At 37.6% G+C, this 18,806-nt stretch overlaps 1 protein-coding gene across 2 annotated transcripts; it reads left to right on the plus strand.

Moving 5' to 3' along the window:
- Window positions 1-1,526: 1,526 nt before the first annotated feature.
- Window positions 1,527-17,934, plus strand: glyr1 (glyoxylate reductase 1 homolog (Arabidopsis)). Of its 2 annotated transcripts, XM_069674285.1 has the most exons (16): window positions 1,527-1,584; window positions 2,952-2,988; window positions 3,101-3,180; window positions 3,273-3,411; window positions 6,236-6,346; window positions 8,008-8,091; window positions 9,359-9,412; window positions 9,841-9,891; window positions 10,037-10,110; window positions 10,307-10,406; window positions 11,419-11,529; window positions 11,639-11,740; window positions 12,006-12,168; window positions 13,917-14,096; window positions 14,258-14,382; window positions 14,782-17,934. In XM_069674285.1, the coding sequence occupies exons 1-16, from the start codon at window positions 1,547-1,549 to the stop codon at window positions 14,854-14,856; spliced, it is 1,524 nt and encodes a 507-aa protein (XP_069530386.1). In that variant the 5' UTR covers window positions 1,527-1,546; the 3' UTR covers window positions 14,857-17,934. The 2 variants fall into 2 exon arrangements, with proteins under 2 accessions (XP_069530386.1, XP_069530387.1); XM_069674286.1 differs by lacking the exon at window positions 8,008-8,091.
- The last annotated feature ends 872 nt before the right edge of the window (window positions 17,935-18,806 follow it).

Here is an 18,806-nt window from a genome sequence, read left to right on the forward strand (position 1 = left end):
TGCCTTCTGTTTTCCTGTCATCTCAACTTTCCCCTGTAAGGTCATAAAAAAAAAGTTTGAAGTTCTTCTCTTACATAGGCTACTGCCTTTTATTTATTGCAGTTGGCCCACAACAAAACAAAACTACTCAAAATAAATCCCATATATAAAGGTAGAATGTAGAATGCATAGAATTTTGTGATTTTTAATATAGTGACTGTATATGGACCAAGACAACATTTATTTTAGGAATATCTTAAACGTGTTATTGTTTTGTAAATAAAAACAAAAAACACAAAAAGAACATACAATGTCCAAAGACATGCAAGTTTGGTTAATTGGTAACTCTTATATGCTCCTGGACTTAAAAGTGAGCGTAATTGGTTATTTATCACCACGTGTTAGCCCTATGATTGACTGGACCATGCAGGATGTACCCTGCCTGTGATGTCCAATGTCTGCTGGGACCCGTAAGTCTCTAATAATAAGCGGTAGGCCTATTAAGACTTCATGTATTGATACTTGGATCAATTCAAAAATTAAGTCTAGCAAAAATTCTTATTTACCACCATAAGATAATGTATTGAAGTAAGTTATAAGAACAACTTAGGTCTGGAAAATATCAGGGGCCTTTTCACTCATGTTGCACACAGCAGGAGATTTACTGTGCCAGATGCATGCTGAGGGATGGCACGTCAAGCAGGTCGGGTAAAAAGCATATGCTCATCCTGAAAGAAAAACTTGCAGTTAGAGTTTAGAAATTGTAAAACTAATATTGATATGTAACTTAGATTGGAGGCAGTTAACCAGGATAGCTTTGGTTATAACAATTGTGCAGTTGGTTTAGGCTGTAGTGATTGGGCCCAATGAGATATCTTTTCATTGGGCCCAGAATTCCTGGCGACGCCCCTGCAAAGACGTGGTCTGATCGCACAAGAGAGCTCAATCAAACATTATTCGACTTTGTGTTTGGTAGCTTGCATGGTTAAAGTCCGTTTTATGTCCAGGTCATCTTATTCGAATTTGAGTGTTGTCTGAATAAATTAAGGGGGTCTGTGTGCTGTTGTTGAAAGGTACAGAAAATCGTAGTAAATTGATCATTTTAACCTAACGTTGTAAAACTGTTATTTTCTTGAGGTCAATGAGGAACATAATGTTAGACTTCTCAACAAAATATATATATATATATTTTAACGGATCCACATTAGATTTAATTTGAAAACTATGACTAAACTGAAACTTTTTTTCAACATTATTTATTAATACAATTTTTATTGATTGTTTGTAAAATGGCTACTTGGATCACAAATGTCTTGTTGTATTTTGATTTCCTACAGCATCAGTTTTTGGTTTGTTAACATTACCCTGTCTTTATTCAAACTATTCAGTGTTTGTATAGCCTATATTGCCTGTCGTATGTGTTGCAAGAGACTACTTTTTACCATCATGCAAATTCATAACAAACACAGAAGCGGATGTTACAGAGGAAGGGCTTGTCCTCACATGTGATTAGTGGGTGTGTTGTCTTTTCCCCTCATTCAGTGCGACGTTATATTAATGTTGTAAGATGGCGACGGTGCATCTGAGGATCGGAGACCTAGTGTGGTGAGATAACCTTTAAACACAGCCGAACAACTCCGTTTCTCCTAAATGATCTTGCAATGTATAGAATAGTGGTGTATTGGTTAGTTAAACACTAATGTTTCACGTTGTTGTTGTTAACCAGACGTAATTTATGTAAGTTAACGCCTACTAGGCTAGTTGATGTTAACCTAAACAAATTGCTAGCAAAGCTGACTCAGCCAGCAGCCGTCGTTAGCTGCAAGCTAGCGGACAAGCTAAAGACAAGATTTAGAAACTGAACGATATACACTCACAAATCTATATATTCTATCAGTTCAATTGTTGCGCCGACGCGTTTCTTTACAAAGTTCCACTTTCTACTTCTAACTTTACAATGTTGTAGAAATGTTGCGTTGTGTGACGAGCTTTGCTAGCACCGTAGCTTAAACGGATACCTTAACTTACTGTAGGTACGTTAGCTTCGCCTGTGCTCGGTTTCCGTGTCATCTATTGCAACTGTTTCTCTTTGCAAAAGAAAAAAAACATAGGTTATTTGAGTAGTTTATTACCCACATTCATTTACAAATATTGTTGCACTTGTGTACGTTTGACCCGATCAGTCCGCGAATTAACTTAACGTAAACGTTACACCAGCAATTGAAGCAGCGACCATTTGTTTTCTCTTGCTACATCGTTACGGCGCCCTAACCTGCTTCTGGACTACATTGTTTCTAAACATTGCCAACTGTCAGTCCACAATAAGAACTGACACATGGTAACGGCAAAGATACATTCAATTTCCTGTAAGACAGTTGTGTGAGCAGTAGTTGTTGTTAGTTGAGTTAGTGTTGCATATCTCAAACTGCAAAATCATGTTACGTATCAGGAGGAAATATTTGTACAGTTCATGAGAACACAATGGCAAACAAGGAAAAACTAAATGATCACGTGGAACTCTTACAGTACTGACTGTAAAAACACCACTACATATTCATTTATTAACACATCTGACAGCTTCAACAAAATAATACATCATGGCTTACACTAGATTAGTTCTCTGAACTTTTTTTGTGTGATACTGTAAGGTTTTTGCTACTTGGCTGTATTCCAGTATATTTTATTTAAAGGGGGTCAATTTTAAAGTGTAACTTGTGTCACCCAGAGTTTGATACAGATACAGAAAATAACTATGATAGCCAATGGTGCAGTGTTATTATAATCTTGAATATTTTAACAGCTGTAACAATTTGCAGGAAACAAGAATTATTCATCCAGACATTTGCTACCAGTTTCTGTGCTTGACAGCTTTTGTTACTCTGTGATGAGGCCATATTTTGGTTAGTAAAAGTGAACCTATTGAATACACATAAGACGCATATCATGCCTAAATACATTACCTTTTCTTTCAGGGGGAAGCTTGGTCGTTACCCACCATGGCCAGGAAAGGTGAGAAGTAAAAAAACAAAACAATGGGAGGTCAGCAGCGGAATAGTATTTCCAACACTTGCAATACAAATCATACGCTAATCTTGGACCGCTATATTTATTTTCATTTCAGATAGTAAGCCCTCCCAAGGATCTGAAAAAGCCAAGAGGGAAAAAATGCCATTTTGTGAAGTTCTTTGGAACTGAAGACCAGTAAGTCCAGATTTAAAGTACCAGTTCGAACCAACCTTGCATTTCCTTCTATATCAAATGTGTAAGAGATTTCTTTATGTGTGCCTGTCCAGTGCCTGGATCAAAGTAGAACAGCTGAAGCCCTACCATGCCCACAAAGAGGAAATGATCAAGATAAATAAAGGAAAGCGTTTCCAGCAAGCAGTTGATGCCGTGGAAGACTTTCTAAAGAAAGCAAAGGGGAAAGAGCAGGTGAGGGATTTTTCCTTTCATCCTTTAGCCATCCTTGCATTTGTAATACAGAAAACCAAATAACTTGATTTTTGAATCATTAACAATTTTTATTCACTAGATAAAGAATGCAAGTACGATGGGTATATCATAAAGGCAACGTATAATACTGGAAGAACAAGATTACTCTGTACTGCTATCAAGTGAGAAGGTTATTAGGCTGGAAATTATCAAGGAGATATTCAAAAGAAGGTGCGCCACATAGTTTTGGAATTAAATGACTAAGCTTTCATCAAGATTAACACCTTTTGATACTTCGTTACTTTTCGATACCTCATGTTTTAAAACGATACAATATCAGTTATTTTTACATTCAATAGTACCCAAAAGCACCAAAGCTTTAAAAACAAACAACAGATCTGCAAGAGAGGGAGCAGCTGTGGTTGACTGACAGAAAGTAAGTGAAGAGCGAGCGTCGTTATGTAAATAAAGCAGTGAAACAGAGAAATAAGAAATTATTTGAACTCCCTGTCACGTGTCATAAAGATGCAAAAGTTACGACAGTGTCTGTTGCAGACAGAGCAGAGCAGAGTGACAGCCCTGTCACCACGATTTAATTTAGTCCCAACCTGCAGACTGTTGGCTGAGCTCCATGCCACTGACCAGCGATTGACGTTCAGAAATGTCCCAAACGCAGCAGAATAACAAGTAAAATAGAAAGGAATGGAAAGTAGGAATATTTTATTATATAATAATATTTTTTTATTATCCTGCTCATTAAACCTTTCATTACTATTAACAGTATGTCACACAAGAAGGTGTGTGTTTAGTGCCTTTTTTTCTGGACCAGCACTGTGTGAAGGTGGCAAGTTAAAAACAAGAAAATGACCTCATTATATTTTCTTAGGACTTCTATTTTTGTTGCTGTGGTATTGAAACCATTATTAAGTATCGTTTTCTTTTTTTACTAGTACATCAGTTTTAAACTCTGGTATCGTGCCAATCCTAGACTGTTTGAAACTCAGATCACAGATGATAATAACAGCCACTATAACTAAAGTCTACGTGGTAAAATGCAAGGTTTAGTCTGGTGTGTCTGCTCTCAGTGACATTTTTGTCAAAGAGAAGGTTTGACAATTAATATACGTTGACGTTCCATTATGGTCCTATGATCATGTGTAAATTGTCATCTAAATAAAAAAATTCTGACAACAAAAATTATGGCAAAATCCCTGTTCATGGGTTGTTTTCCCTTACCTTTCCCCTTTTTAATCATTAGATTAAAAAGAAAAAGAAGACATGCCTTCTCACAGTTTGTGTCAATAACAATTATATATGTTGTTTGATGAGAAATAATGAAATTCCTTTTTATGGCTAGAATTAATTTTAGCCATTCAGTAACATTGTCTTCTTCAAGAAAATGTGAGTTCTTTCGACAAATAAACACTCTCATTTTGTGAACATTTAAGATGATTTTGCACTCATTTTAGCACAAACAACCTGGTGTTTCCAAGATAATGTTTACCTTAACAACAATGTTTACACCTTTTTTAAATGCTTATTTGTTAGATAAGAGTTCTATTGAGGTAAACTTGACACATTTATAAAGTCTTTCAGTTTTTAAGCCAGTAGAAATATCTTTCTGCCAAATCCATTACAGCATAATAAAGCATTTTAAAAACTAAAAGCAAGTAAGACTCAATCTTCATGTAAAACCTTTGTCAACACAAACACCGACTGCTCTATAGGACTTCTGTGCGCTGAACTATAATGTAGTACTTCTCATAGTTTTAGGTGAGTGAACAGTGATGAGTGTGCATCAATTAGTAAGTATTTTTTGTTACCTTTAGGTTACAGAACGCACCAGTCACAAAAAATCAAGATGCAGAATAAAGCGTAATATAAATGCTGTTTGAGTAGTTGTTGCTGCCTTGAGAGGCAACAGGCATTTATTCAGTCACCTGAAACACAAGTATGTGGTACTAGTTTGGAAAAAAGACAGGAACTCACACACCTGCAACTTGCATATTACCTAAATATTGACTTATCATATTACATTGCCCAAGTCAATTTCATCACACATGGATTAAGATGTCTGATGTCTGAAGCCGCTAACGCTAACATGTACTTATGGCCTACATGAGACTAGACTTCATTTTTATTTCAAAGAAAATTAAGCAGGAACTGCAATAAGGAGCATGTGAGTGATTTTATCTATCAAACAGCTTCCTGGAAATGTTACAAAGAACCGTTATTAAAATAACCACAAAAAAGGCACCGGAAACATGTTAAAATAAAAGCATTGCGTACAAACAATGGGAGTCAGAATGCTAGATCGGGCAGATGCACATGCAGTGTGAAACCGGCCATTAATCATGATTTTATTATATGATGTTATGTTATTTTCCAGTATAAAAATAATGTTAGCTAAGCTGGGAATGTTATGTACTGGTGTATGTAAAGATATTTTAAATTAACAAACCAACATAATTATTTTACCACAGCACAACCAGAACAAACAGAGCTGTGGGTCATGCTTGTTTCAAGCAAAAACCCTGGTCAGATCAAATTTAGAGTTCATTAAGTGAGACTTTTCTCAACTCATCCTTCTCAAGAAGTGAAATAATTCCAGATGTCACATTCAGTGTTGGCAAATGTTTATTCAGGTGGACACATGGTCTCTATGGAGGCCACCTGCCAACCAGAATTAGTGTATCTGACATTTGGGAAATCAGTTATCCCTGTTGCTCACTAAACAGCTCAGACATTAAAGAAGTTGTCAGACTGCTAAACACTTTGTTGAAATGGAAAAATAGCATATAGTAATAATATGTGTTTTTAACAGAACTCAGACAGCAAAGGAGAATCAAAAGGAAAGAAAACACCCAACAAGCCACTGAAAATACTGGAGGAGGAGGATGAGGATCTCAGTGCCCTGAAGGACCCGTCTGAGAAGGTAGTAGACCACTGACAAGTTAAAAACACTTCATTTTTCCAAGCCCCCATCATTTCTTAAACTATAATCTTTCAAACTTCAGCAAGAATAGGCCTACAAATGATTGTACATCCCCTGTTTATACATCTCAACCAGTAAACAGTCAATTGTAGCTTAATCTTTTGGCCAAATGAATAATCCAAGCACGTAGGCCACACTTGGGCCTTCAACAAGAAATCAAGAACTCTACCCACCTTTTTATAAAAAATGATGGGAAAATGTTGCTGTCTTAAAATTTCATGGAGGGGTTTTCCAATGTTACACTGATAGAATTGTGGAATAGGTTTGGCAATGCACAACCTGTTAATAAGCCCCTTTTTCTACAGTGTTCTCCCCGGGAAGCTCCGCTGATGCACAAGCTTTGTTTGTTTTATTTTACACTGAACCAACCAATGTCATTATCTTGCTGTCCAAGTGTATGATTTTACAAAGAGTGCTGGTGTTCTAGGAGACAAAAGAGGAGTGACATGTAAACTAACAGAGCAATGTCAAACACACTTCCAGGACTGTCCCATCCTGCTGGATCCCCAACTTACACAGACAGGGGTAACAGTCCTTCCTTCATCAGGCTGTGTAAAACTGATTAAGTGGTGGAAAAGATGCTTTGTTATATAAGCTGCTAACAGTAATTATCCTCTCTGGTGGAAATATTCCGAGGTTGCAGAGAGAGACACCTTGTAGGTCATGTTGACAATAAAATAGCCAGTTTACCGGCAAACGGAGAAGAGAAGAATGCTTTGTATCTCGCCTGTCAAGCTATTCCCGTTTCAGATCTGCGGTTGCCTTTAGTACTCTTTATATGCTGATACATACTACTGCACCTGATAACCAGTATAATTTAAAATCACCCCATTTGTTGACAATTACTACACAAATTTACAGCAACCATAAATGAAATGAATTCTGCTGTCACTAGCCATCACTGAGACTGTGTCTGTCCAAATCCCTATTTGGATAGAATTAAATGATTGGATGACCTACCTGCCAGTCTACCTACCTACCTACCTGCCTACTTACGCACACTCATCTACCACAAGCTAGAGAGCTAGTTGGACAATGTCTGAGAAAGATAGTTTGACACAGTTAGTAATGACAACGATGCGCTGTGTTCATCTCCTCAACAAGCATCTTTCAACTAAAACACCAGACTCATGTTGGCTGATAAAGGTTTGGTGTGGCGCTGAACTAAAAAAAAAAAGAGGGAAAAGGTCTCAAAGCCTCTTATTGAACAGCCAAATCCAATGTTTGATAAAAGTTTGGTATATCCCTAGTTCAGTTTCAGGTACGGTTTCAAGAACGGTCTGCGCTTACTCATAATTACAAGAGCAGTAAACTAGACTCCTTTTGATAAGAAAACAACAAAAATTTTCCAATTAGAGAACAAAATAATAGAAAAAAGGCTCTCGTTTCTTTTTTGTTTTTACAGATTTTATCTTTTAAAATAGGAAATAAATTCAGACATAGGTACACAGGCTCAATACACTTCTGGAGAATGGAATTTTTACATTATGACTTCAATACAGTCACCTTTGTTTGCAACCCTAAAACATCCCCCACTACAGAAGACGTTGACCTACATCAAAAGGGTGAAGCAGTTCATATGTGTCTCTCTCCTCCTTAAGGACTTAACTGACTCTGATCCAGAGCCATCCACTATTGAGAGGCTTGGGGCTGGACCTTGCTCAGGATTCAAATGGGAAAGCAGTGTAGGTGAACCCCCCTTCCCCCTGCCAACAAGCCTGTCTTGCCTTGCTGTTTGTTCTTCTACCTGACCTTGACCTTTGGCTTCAAACTCCAACAACTGCAACCCTTCCCTTCTGACCTGTTTGGTGCTCACTTTTGACTGCTGAAACTGTTTGTTTGGCGTGTGCTGTTGTGGTGGTCACCAACTCTGTATGTGGAGGCTCCATAGGAGGCTTAGGTTTGGTTCAGTTGTTTCCTGCCACCAGGGTTGATGACCACTTGGAATATAATGCTCTTAAATCAGTACAACAACTATGTAGGTGAATGGGTGTGTAACGCAACTGTTGAACGCAGAATAAATGTTAAGTCATAAACTGTTGAACTTTATGTTAGTGGAAACATATTCACACATATCAAAAACAAGAGTGAAGCTAGTTGTTGCTCTTGTTTACTCACTTTACAGCTCACCAGTTTGGAATTCATAAAACTGCATTATGAATTTTGACACCAGAGTGCAAAAAGCATAAATTTACATAATTATATGTAGTCAACATTCACTGGGAAACTTTGCATCTCCCTGATTTGTAACCTTCTGAATGCAGTTGGTGTGGCAATACGATTCAGTCATCCTGATTTAAATAATGCTGACATTTCAACCAACTACAATACTGAGAACATTATGATAATAATCTTCCTGTTGTAAATGTGATGTTTATGGTTGCTGCTTTTAGAAACCGGATAAACATATCTTTTTGGAGGGCAAAAGCAGTTGTAAAGGAGTACTCATTGTATTGTACAAAATGTATTTGTTTCCACTAACATTAAGAGAATCAGACCCTGACTGCCTTTGTGGGTTAAGTTGGTCATATAACTGTAACGAGTTGTAAATCTGTTCTATTAGTTCTTCTGAATTGCAAACTTGCGTCATCCTGCTCTGTATTGGTGTAAGTATTCTAAGAGCCAACCAATGGGAATAACATGTTTTAACATGAATGATTTGTGCTACTGTTGGGGTTTTCATAATTTTTCCTTTTTTTGCTGTATTGTATAGTATTAACCAGAATTGTAAAATATATCCAGGGAAATAGGAAATTAAGAAGTTTGATATGGTTTTCATCAATACCAATCCCGGCGTGAATTGGATTTTTTTTTAGGCCATGGATGGAATCGCATTCAAATGTCTCATCAGAATCTCTAGAAAGTCCTGTGCTGTGTAGATGCTATTTTCTCTGCCAGAGCAGTACATATTCAATGAGAATCCTGTCTCACTGAACTTTTCTTCTTTTGCAGCCTGTGAAGGACGACCCACATTTCCATCACTTCCTACTCAGCCAGTCTGAGAAGGTAAGAGGGAGCATAATTTTTTCCCCCACAGTAGTTATAGACTTTGGTTTCAAATTGTCAATTAGCTTTTCTTATTTAGCTTTGTGTTGTGTTGTGTTCTCCTCTAAAGTCTGGACAATGTCCTGAGATTCAGTCCAAACTTGCCCTTTCACACGTACCACACAGCTGGAGATTGGTTGTATTTCCAGTCAACTACTGGAGATACTCTGTTTGGTTTAGTTGAGGGGTGTCACTTGTGTAGAATGTGCAGGAAGAGGAGGGGGACTCGTTTGTAATGGTGACTGTTTTTGCATTGATTTCATGACTAGAGTGGAAACAATATTCAGGCAACTAAAGCAAGCAGCCACTGTCATACACTTTTTTATCTGTGTCTTGTATGTAGAGTATATTGGTTACCTGTTATTTGAAGGTTTCCCCTCTGCCTACAGCCGGCATCATCAATGGAACCCATTAGCAAGCGCCTGAAGATCATCGAAGAGGTAACGTAACTAGTGAAAGTAAAACAGTCAACACATTGCAGCTTTTATGGATTTTTTTAACTTCTAACTTTAACCTTTAGAAAATTACTTTTTCTATATAGAATTATGTGGTCACTGAAAAAAAATGTTGCTTTTGATTATTCAGGACACAGGGTCAACATCTATCCAAGCAGCAGACAGCACAGCCATCAATGGCAGCATCACACCAACAGATAAAAGGTATTAACTCATACTCATTGCAGCGTGGCAGAATACCATTATTGAAATGACTGACTGAATTTATCTGAAAAACAGATCACAAGGTTAACAGGTAGGATAACTGTTAATGATATAATAACATCTGGACTTTTGTTCTTAATTTCAGCTCTGGCTTGTTTGTGTTTTGATTGTGTTTGTTTTAAATTTTGCCTTCCAGGATAGGGTTCCTGGGCCTGGGACTGATGGGTAGTGGTATTGTTTCCAACCTTTTGAAAATGGGTCACGTTGTCACAGTGTGGAACCGCACAGCAGAAAAGGTACTATTATACAACACACAGTGAATGTCACACAGGCAACTACATCATCCAACTCATAATCAGGGGTGCTGTAAGTAAGTCATAGTTGGGGGTGCTGAAAGAAGAGTCATTTACACGAAGAAAGTAATAAAGTAAAAGCATATAATATCATGCAAATATGAAGTGTAATTGTACGGGTATTTGTAAGTTAAAGCAGTTCTGGTTCCTGATTGGTCGGTACCAAACATTTCATTTTAAAAACTCCTGGATAACACTGCTGCTAATGTTAATTAATATCAACCGGGGAAAAAAAACTGAACATAGCTGGAAAAACTCATAATGCAATAAAACTGAAAACAATCCAACAAAAGCATGTATAACTGCTTTAGTGTCTCTGGCAACTAAGTCACAGGTCTCATGTTTTACCTGTCAGACCTGTTTTGTCACCTGTGATGTCAAAACATTGAGTTAATTTGATCCCAACATACAGCATGTGTCTCCTGTCAGACTGCTGTGAGCACTTTCAGCTGTAGAGTCAATCACGTTGATGGTTGTACCACCTTCTGGTTTAAAAGTGTTTTAGTCGTCTTCACTTCCAGTTATCACTGTATCATAGAGCTTTAGAGCAGTCAAGCAACTGATATCATGCTGACTCCGTTTCTTTAACCCTCCTCAGCTGCTATCACAGTTACTTTAGAGGTTTAATGTAATTTTTAAAAACCTGTATAACACTCACAGCCTACCATGCTGTTGTTCCTGCATAGCAAACCACAAATAGACACAAGAGCAGAAAATCATAGCAATGCACAAAATATGTATACATGTGGAACTGATAAAATCATTTTGGTGTAAGTGTTTCCCAAATAGAGGCATTGGTAAAATGAATATATTTATGGTGGAATTGATCAAAGTTTGGCAATAAGTATTTGATTGTTAATCAAACTAATGGAAGCATACATTGGTAAACCATAGAAGGATTTTGTGGGTGAGCGTGCTGCAGATTGCCTACAAGAAAATGCTTTCTGTGTTCCAGTGCGACCTGTTTATCCAGGAGGGGGCAAGGTTGGGCCGGACTCCTGCAGAGGTTGCTTCAATGTGTGATATCACTTTCTCTTGTGTGTCGGACCCAAAGGCTGCCAGGGATGTGAGTACCAACTTAACAACTCTAAATGGCGTCCTGCAGAAATGTGAATCACAGGCTTATGGGTAAAAAAAAAAAATCCGTCTGTGTATCTGTGGTTGTTGCTCTCCAGTTGGTGATGGGACCCAGTGGAGTGCTGCAGGGCATCAGGCCGGGCAAATGCTACGTAGAGATGTCCACTGTTGACCCAGAGACCATCACAGAACTCTCACAGGTATACACTAACACGCACAAAAATACCTACACACCATAGTAGTCTCAATTATTGATTCGTCTAAATGACCTTAAATACACAGGATAAAATCGTGCCTAATTAAAAAAGGCAGAATATTTAAGCTTTCCAACAGAAACAATCCAAACCCTCAATATTACTGTGACTTGTCTTCTCCTCCTGAAATGTATACAGTAGGAGCTGCTATCAGCATTGGAGTACTGTTAGTATTTCTGTATTAAATCGTAATTGAATATTTGAATGTTAGGTGATCACGTCGCGAGGAGGACGTTTCCTGGAGGCTCCAGTTGCAGGAAGCCAGCAACTCTCCAATGATGGGATGCTCGTCATCCTGGCAGCTGGTGACAGAACAGTCTATGAGGATTGCAGCAGCTGCTTCCAAGCAATGGGCAAGACCTCCTTTTTCCTGGGTATGAAAAGTACACAAGTTGGCTCACAGTTCAGTGTGACACGTGTTCAGGGTTTGATCTTAGATACGCTCACCTCCGTTTTAACAAAGATGAACCTGAAAATCCTCTTAGCTGTGTCTTCGCTCTGAGCAGTTTCCAGGCAACCAGCAGCAACTCCAAGCACTTACTGTTCCCAGCCAAAGAAATTTCCCATAAGATAAGATTGAAGGGATGATCAGTGAAGGTTTTCCCTCAACATTATTAAGGCAATTTTAACTTACTTACTGTCAGAACAAAGATTATGTTGTGATTGTTGCACCAAGCCCAGACATCAAGAGTTGGAGCTGTTGCATGCTGGCATGTCACAGGCATTACCTCCAGACAATCTGGAGTAACTACGAATAGAAGAAATGAAAATATACAATATAGATCACCCAACCCTAGCAAATATTTGTTGTAGAACATTCACATTTCATTTTTCAGGGTCAGGACATTTCTGGAAATTTCTGGTTATGTAAGTAGTTGAAGTTTGTGTAGTTGAAATATGTTCATAAAAATCCCAAAAGATAAATTTAACGCAAAATGGGTTCTTGTACTGCTAATTTATAATCAAGTGCTGCAATGCATTACTGCCAAAACATCAGTAACATAATAAGTAAAAGGAAAAAGGCAGCTTAACAGACTGCCTGTGTTGGCACATATTGTATGCCAGCTGTAGCCACAGAGCTCACCAGTCTATATCATCCACTGTATGTAAAGTCTACTTTTGCTTAACGTCTGTCTAATGAGACAGCACTCCAAAATTTAATCCTTTTTGTTGTGCCCTTTTGTCACTATATAGACCTTCCTGGGGTAAAATTATAGAAAGGTTTTGAAAATCACAAGTAAAATGTATGGGAACCATGATTTTTACGCTTTAGTTTGAAATAGGGATTACACAAATGAGATATGATGTTAATGTTTAGAGGTGCTGTTTCCTTCTTTTTCCCGGTCTTTGTTCTCGGCCAATCAGCCATTTTATCAGCCACATTTATAACAAATTTCTGTTCTTCTGACCGATCTTTTTTATCTAACTCCAGCCAAGAAAACAAACAAGCCCATTTACAAAAATGTCTAAAACTGTTCTTTCCCTACTTTTCTTTATGCAATTAGATTGTAATTGTGCAAATACGGGAGGTTCCTTTTCTGTGGCTGCCCAACATGAGTTAATACAGGGCTATTTAAAATAATGCATTATTTGGATTAATAAACTCTAGAAATAATTACAACAAAAATAACACTGATTCATCACACTATTATGCCCGTTGACCCCATACATCAGAGCAAGCGACTGGCCACAGATGCTTTTCTTTTTTTTTTTTATCTGTCCAAAAGAGTGCCATCGGGGATCGTTTAATTAATGGACATTATCCACTTGCTCGTAACTCCTAAAATACCTCACAAGTGAGATCTACACACATGCTCATCAGAGAAACAGAGTGATGCTGTCTTGTGCGTCGCTCCCGTAATTGCACTGATTGAGGTGTGACCTCCTGGTAATTTAAATCACCTTAAAAGAAGCTGATCTCATTCAGTAACCCATTGATCATGATGATTTCGATATGTAATTAATGACAAGCCTCCCCCACACGCAGTTCACCGGCTGCTCGGTAAACTGAATCACTGGTGAAAAAATGAAAAATTCAAAAACATGCTGCTAATGAGAAAAGTAAAAAAAAATGTCACCGCTAATGGGTCTTTGTGTTTTTTTTGTGTGTGCGTGTTATCAGGGGAAGCAGGGAATGCAGCAAGGATGATGTTGATCCTCAATATGGTGCAGGGCAGCTTCATGGCCACCATTGCAGAGGGGTTAACTCTGGCCCAGGCCACCGGCCAGTCACAGCAGACCTTCCTAGACATCTTGTGCCAGGGCCAGATGGCGAGTACCTTTGTGGACCAGAAATGCCAAAGTAAGTTAGGACAGATGAAGTTTAAAGTCATATTTTTACTGACTTACCTGCACATGCAATTTTTTGTCTTTCTTTAACAGAATTTATTAGTAAGTTTTCTTCCCTTTATTTTAAAAGCTTGAGGATGGGCTTATAATATCTATTCTTCCTGTGCCTTACAGATATTTTACAAGGCAACTTTAAGCCAGACTACTATTTGAAACATATTCAGAAGGACCTGAGGCTGGCCATTTCCATGGGCGATATGGCCAACCATCCAACCCCAATGGCTGCAGCTGCCAATGAGGTACAACTGTGTTTCAAGGATTATCAAAGAGTTATGAAATGTGAATGCATTGCAATCATTGCACATCCAGGGGAATTCCTTATTAGACAAGCGGCTTCAGAAAACACCAGAAGTAACGCAGCGACTTGATGAATGTGCAGTTAGCATAAAAAGCACACTGAAGACGATGCTTTTTCCATTTACACCACACAGATGTTTGACTGACTTAATGAATGAATGTCAGATGTCAGAAATTATGTTTTGAAAAATGTAATATAAGGTAATGTAATATACCGTATATCGTGATATTTTATAACAATAAATGAGTAAATGCTAGGACAGCAATGTGAGTGAAGCATGTGCAATATAACTGAACTCTTATTTATTTTATTTTTTTTGTCCTTTGCTTGTTCTATACAGGTTTACAAGAGGGCTAAGGCACTGGACCAGTCAGACAATGACATTTCGGCAGTCTACCGGGCCTACATTCACTAGAGCGAGTTGCGACATCTCCTCTGGACCACGCATACTTTGAACCCTTATTATTTCTCCTTTATCATGTATTAAGTTGTTTTAATTTTAAATTCTAGCTGTTTTATTTCCTTTTTGCACCAGCGCCAGCCATGTTATTTGCCCACAAATCATGACATAGTATTCCCCTTGTTAAAGGCAACCTTGAGCATTGCACTGACTGTAATGAGGGTATAATGGCTGTATGAGTGCTCCAAATGAGGTTGTATTACTGCAGTGCTGCAGTTGGCTGTAGGGGAAGTTTGTGAGGTTTCTGAAATATAAAACCGCTAGTAGTGGTTCTGGCTGTTTGGTAAGGATGTTGGTTCTAGTGCCACTGTGAAGAGTGGGGCGTCCGGCTCAAGCCAGACAAATTGCTGTCAGGTTTAGTGGATGCATAAACCCTAAATAATTTTTTTTGTTTATGTGCAAATGATGAGTTTATTTAATTGAGTGTGATCTTTGCTTTTCTTTTAAATGCCCAGAATTCTATAAGTGAAAACACCAAGAACCTGCCACTGCATTGCCTTAATATTGTAACCCCTTGAGTCTTTCCATAATAGATGTATTTATTTATGTTTCTTTTTAAGTCTTCGTGGCGACGTTTGGCATGGCTTGTTTCTGTATTCGTTGAGATGATTTATGCTTTTATGTTGGTGTTAATGATCTTTCTTAAACAGGTTATGAACAGAACAACAGTTGTGTTGAGGCCTTAAAATGCAGTAATTGGTATTTCTCTTCAAGATTTGAGATTATTACATTTGAAACCCTTCATTCTTGTGCTTGGAAGAGTTCTCGTTTCCATATTGTTTATCATTTTTTATAGTTCTCTTAAAGGCACAAATCTTTTTGAGTTTTGTTTTCACTGGAGGTTATAATTGAGTGCAGACGTCAGTTGTGTTTCTTTTTTTCTGGTAGTCAAAGATAAAAAGTTGTGGCTGGGTTTTGAAGGAACATTTTAGAACATAGGGGGGGCAAGTACAGGAATAACAAAACTAAAAGTTTTAATGGAGTACGTTGTGGGAAGGGGTTATGAGACTGCAGCTTATAGCTGTAGAATAAATACATGATCTGACTTTAATTTGGATCTTATTATTGATTAACTGCAATATAAGTCTAACCCTTATATACATACACAACTCAGTTAAGCTAACCTTTTTGTTACATTTCCATATTTACCCCACCAGGGCCTACAACTAAATATTAACATGAATTCAGTTGTATTTATTTATTCCTTCATTGGCCCCAAACAGACTTCAGGTCAAAAAAAGGGGAGGGACATTAGGTGATCACATAACAGGTCCAACATGTATGAAGAATCTACCATAACCTTTTATCAACTGATAACAAGTTATGACAGCTTCTTTGTATATGTTGGCTGATAATTAACAAGAAATGTCATTAATAGCTAAAGATATAAGAGATGGTTGGAGTCATTCAAACGATGTCTCCCTAGCACCATTGTCTATCAGAAAGCTCTGACTAGTTTACTTTTAAGCTGTAAAATGTCCCACTTACTACATATCTTTGTCACACAGCTTATGATGGGACAATGTGCTCACAAATAGGCATTTTGTTTCAAATCCTATTTTGACCTCTCAAAAGATGATATTTGTGTCAGCTTAAAAAGGTCAGCAGGCTCTACTAGGATCCATCTTATTGAAGTCTAATCAGGTCAGAATGGGTGGGTTTCAGGTCTGTGTTATGCGTAATGCTTAAATAGGTTCAAGGACACACTTATGGGATCTCATATATCATGATTGCAAAATCAATTGTTAATCAACAGGAAAAAATGTAATGTATAAATGCTCTGTTCTCGTGTATTTTCTTATTTTATCGGGAATCGCCACAATCTGGAATTATACCCGTGATTGGTATGGGGAAGTTTTTATATGGTCCATTTTTGGATTTTGACCCATAAAGAACTCTACTACCTATCTAAAATTATTCCCTACATAACGCATATGTGGATGCAAATGACAATACCAAAAATGCCAAAGAAACATGGCGATGATGTACGTTCACAACCCGAGGTGTTGCGTACCTTAGAGGATGAAACTGTAAAGTTCTTACATCTGTGTTCTAAAAGAAGCACAAATCAAACAAGATAGCTTTAATCTGTTGGTTCTAGTCAAAGCGCGAGCCTGAGTTAGTTTTGGCTTACTGCAGATCTTAGGTCTGTGTTTCAGTGTGTTCTACCTGAGATGGTATTCTGTTGGATTTGACCAACAGCTCCATGGAGCTAGAAAGATATGTCTTCTACACAGTTGGGTTCTCATCCATCCCAGATGGTGACAGGAAATACCTGCAGAAATTATTGAATCAAGATGGCAAATTTGTGAGCAAATCTGTTTTTTGAAAATCAAAAGTAGCCCAACTGTGACCATCTTGGATGTGACTTTGATAGACTTAAATAGAGCAAGTTGTAGCAACAAGTCCTGCTGTTCTTTCACTGGAGATCATACATGAAATTAAGATTAAAATTCACATGAGGAGTGTTCAACATTGAAAATTGATAGTTCCATTGCAGGAATAAAGACCTAGTTATTTTGTGTTTTTAAGGTCCAAGGTTTTTATCAGTTTACACTGTAAATGAATGAGTTTCTCAAACAGAATCATTTTATTGCATGTAAAAAATCCATTGTCCCATGTTGTAAGGTTTTCTGTTTGCCAAATTGTGTTTGTTTTAATTTAGGTTCCCCTTACACACTCTAGTGTAAAGAACTGTTAACAGAAGACAGATGTAAATAGTACATTAGGCCGAGTAGGGTTTCTTTTATATCGACAATAACTCGGATTTATGAGAGCAGCAACTTTTGGTTTCCACAGAGTGACTAACATCTGTGTGTCTTATTAATGTAGGTTCAGTTTAAGTGTTAATGGTTTATTAATATGTGGCTTATATAATCTGGTTTATTATCACATTGAAATGACAATGAGTTGGATTCTGTCAATGGAAGGAGGGGCAACTTGTTTTGGGGGATATTTATGATTTTGTGTACATGTGGAAATATCAAGACTTTTGTGCTGTTAAATAAATTCTCTCCTGATTACTGACATGTATACATGTGTATTCACTTATCAAGCATAATCTTGTTTTTTAACATAATTTAGAGTATTTTATCTATTGAACTAGAGAATATTACAATGTTTCATCTAAATGCCTCAATAAGGTAGTCCACCTCTGAATACCTTCGAAGTTCTGCAGAACTGAAAAGAGTTCACCCTTGTTTGTGATGATGTAATTGAACCAACTGACTAAAGTATGAGCCGATTGAGTGTATAGGTGAGTTGAATGTTTATGCCAATAGTTGATGGAAACGTACGTGAGGCAGAGAGGGAGTATGTGTAAAGGGAGGCTGATAAGAAAGAGCAAGAACTACTGTAAATACAGATACAATTTGAGCACGATTAATTTGGGTTGTTCGTAACATTACATGTTAACATTGTAAAGATGTACATGTAAAATATGTTATGAATGTATGATAAGATGTCTTACATGTTAAGGCTCTTAGAAAACGGGAGTATCCGAGGAACTCATGAATGCAGGGTTATTTAAACCTTCCCGCGAGTCACTAACTTCCTCCTTACATCTCTCTAGCTGGCTTGTCACGTTGGGCAGAAGTTGTATTCCCAAATAGGAACTAGTAGGTGGGGTCTATTTAATAGTGAATGTGTGACAAGCCTAATGCTGCGTTCAGTAATCCTCGTAAAGTCAAAAATCCATTCCCTGTATTATAAAGATAGGCTCGAAATGAATAACAAAAAACTTAATTCGTCGTATAAATACATAAATACATGTTATGGTATTTTATTTTTTAATATAACAAGAAGCATGCGACTGCTTTGAGCCCCAGTGTTTTATGAGAAATTGCACATGCAGCTCAATGAATACTTCAAATAAAAGACAAAACTATGTAGAGCTAAGATGTTTT

Source organism: Semicossyphus pulcher, unplaced genomic scaffold, assembly GCF_022749685.1.
Source record: "Semicossyphus pulcher isolate SPU_LCO1_2020_fin unplaced genomic scaffold, fSemPul1.0.p SCAF_23, whole genome shotgun sequence".
In the NCBI taxonomy this organism is placed as follows: domain Eukaryota; kingdom Metazoa; phylum Chordata; class Actinopteri; order Labriformes; family Labridae; genus Semicossyphus; species Semicossyphus pulcher.